At 37.9% G+C, this 2079-nt stretch overlaps 1 protein-coding gene across 1 annotated transcript in view; it reads right to left on the bottom strand.

Annotated features, from left to right (window-relative positions):
* The window catches only part of LAMB1 (laminin subunit beta 1), a 67259-nt gene that overhangs the window by 12408 nt on the left and 52772 nt on the right, over positions 1 to 2079 (bottom strand). Inside the window, exon 26 of the mRNA XM_023537984.1 lies at positions 3 to 129. Coding sequence (XP_023393752.1) covers positions 3 to 129 — 127 coding nt within the window. The remainder of the gene's footprint in view (positions 1 to 2; positions 130 to 2079) is intronic.

Here is a 2079-nt window from a genome sequence, read left to right as displayed (position 1 = left end):
TTGTCTAGGCTTTCTGCTTCAGTTTGTAGAGAGTCTAGTTCTTTGGCTGTGCTGTTTCTTTGTGAAGCTGTGTCAGATAATTTCACTTCTACTTCAGCCATCTTTTCCATAACATCTTTGGCTAGTTTCCTGTAAAGAGAAGGGTAAGTTTACCCAAGTAAAATAAACCAAAGGGGAATTTTGAAGTCTCGATTTTACTTTTTCTACTAATACTGTATCCATTACTCTGTAATTTCAAACCAATTAAGTAGTTGGTAACAATTTATCTCAGTACTGGTTTTATTCTCCTTATCATTAAGAGACTATATTAAATCTAACAATTTTTCTTCAAAGACTGAAGAAAAACATAGAAGCACCACTTGGCTCTGTTGGGGCAGATGGGCCATTTGAAGGATTCCGAATTTCTGCTGTAATATGAGCATGGATGGGTCCAGAGTGTGAAGTTCCAGCTCTGTATGTAAGCAGCTTAAAACCCATACAATCCCGCAAATACAAAGGACGTGACTCCAATGTAGAATTATGCCTCCCAGCCATCTGCCAAAAATGCTCTGACCTGAAGGAGAACCTCAGGGATTTCCTGCAAGATGGGACATGGAGAAAGGAAGCCCCATAGCCAGCAAGAAGACAGCAGGAGTCACTCAGTTTATACGCAGTCCCTCCTTTAAGCAAGGAGCCTCGTCTACCAACAAGCTACTCTTTTATTTTTCATAAGAAAAAAGGTAGTATCCACTGAGAATGAAACATGATAAACATTGAGCTTTGACAATATTTCATTCTGAATCTAAACCCAACTGCATTTTGTTCTGTCTCTTCGTATCTCCAAAGCTGGACTTTAGGGATCTACTGGTATACACAGTATGCATGTGTGTACATATCACAGTGAAAGTAATCTTTGAGAAGACCATAACTCTGGGTATCACTGGGTCACCCAATTGAATATAATTGTTTTCTCAGGGATAGACTAGTATAAAAAAGTGGGAAAATGTAGATATGTTGAAAGGTTGGGGGCCATTAGAAAAATGATATTTAAGGCTGAGATAATACCATGACCCAATTCAGAGAAAAAGTACTTAAAAGGATTTGTAGGTTAAATTACATTTTATAAACCCAATGACTTTTCCTGAGGCTATTATAATGTAGTTTCTTTTTTCTGTGCTTTGCTCTTATTAATCTGTTGATTCATAGAAGGCTTTCATTTCTTCTCAGGTCTCATACAATGTTACAATTAAAAATAATCAAATCTAACATTGTATATTTTTAAATAGTGCCACTTTAGATTCTAAAACATGCATCCTCGGATATCGTGTTGAGAAAAGATTAACGAAATTAGTTTTTCAGAGATGCTTACAATCTCTCTGACTGTAAATTGAATAGTGAGGGTAGAAGCAGAGCTGTTTGAGGAATGTAATCTCTCTTCTGGCAGGCTCTCAAGGGATATCATATTTTTTTTGTTCTCTCTTAGGTGCATAAGACCAAGGCCAGGAATCATTTCCTAAATGGGCTTGCACTCAGACCATGGCCTTCCAAAATGTTGTTATGTGTTAGGAGGCTGAGCTGCACCACAGTCTTTTGGATGAAGTAAAATTCCTCATTAAATGCATTATCGCCCCATGTAGACATTTCATAACACCCTGGTCAACCGCGTGGTCCTGGGCACCAAACCTGAAGTTTGAAATCAAGGGACCAGTTGCTTTAAATCTAGAAGGCCTAGGAAGGACTTTCTACAAGGTACTTGAGCTAATGTCAGCTGTTTCTTTCTTGCTTCTCATACATAGAGTTGAGATGAAAAGTCCATCTGGCTTCTTAGAGATGCTGATTAAAGTCCCATCTTACAAAAAAAAAAAATTACTCTAGTTTTGTCTGTGATGGCCTGCTGAAATGTGAAAGGGTTAAAGAATAATTAAAACCTGAAACTGGACAAAGGAAGTCTATAACTTAGGCCTAGTTTCTGGAACCCCTAACCACATTCTGTTAATCATGAAACTTGTAACAACGAGCTCATATGCTAACTGCCAATTTTAGCCTGTGTAACCCTGCTTGCTTGCGTGGCATGAAAAATAATCAATTGTATATAAGCTG

This window comes from Pteropus vampyrus, unplaced genomic scaffold (assembly GCF_000151845.1).
Source record: "Pteropus vampyrus isolate Shadow unplaced genomic scaffold, Pvam_2.0 Scaffold208, whole genome shotgun sequence".
Taxonomy (NCBI): Eukaryota; Metazoa; Chordata; class Mammalia; order Chiroptera; family Pteropodidae; genus Pteropus; species Pteropus vampyrus.
The sequence above is the reverse complement of the archived record's forward strand: the minus strand, read 5'-3'. Positions and strand labels throughout refer to the sequence as shown.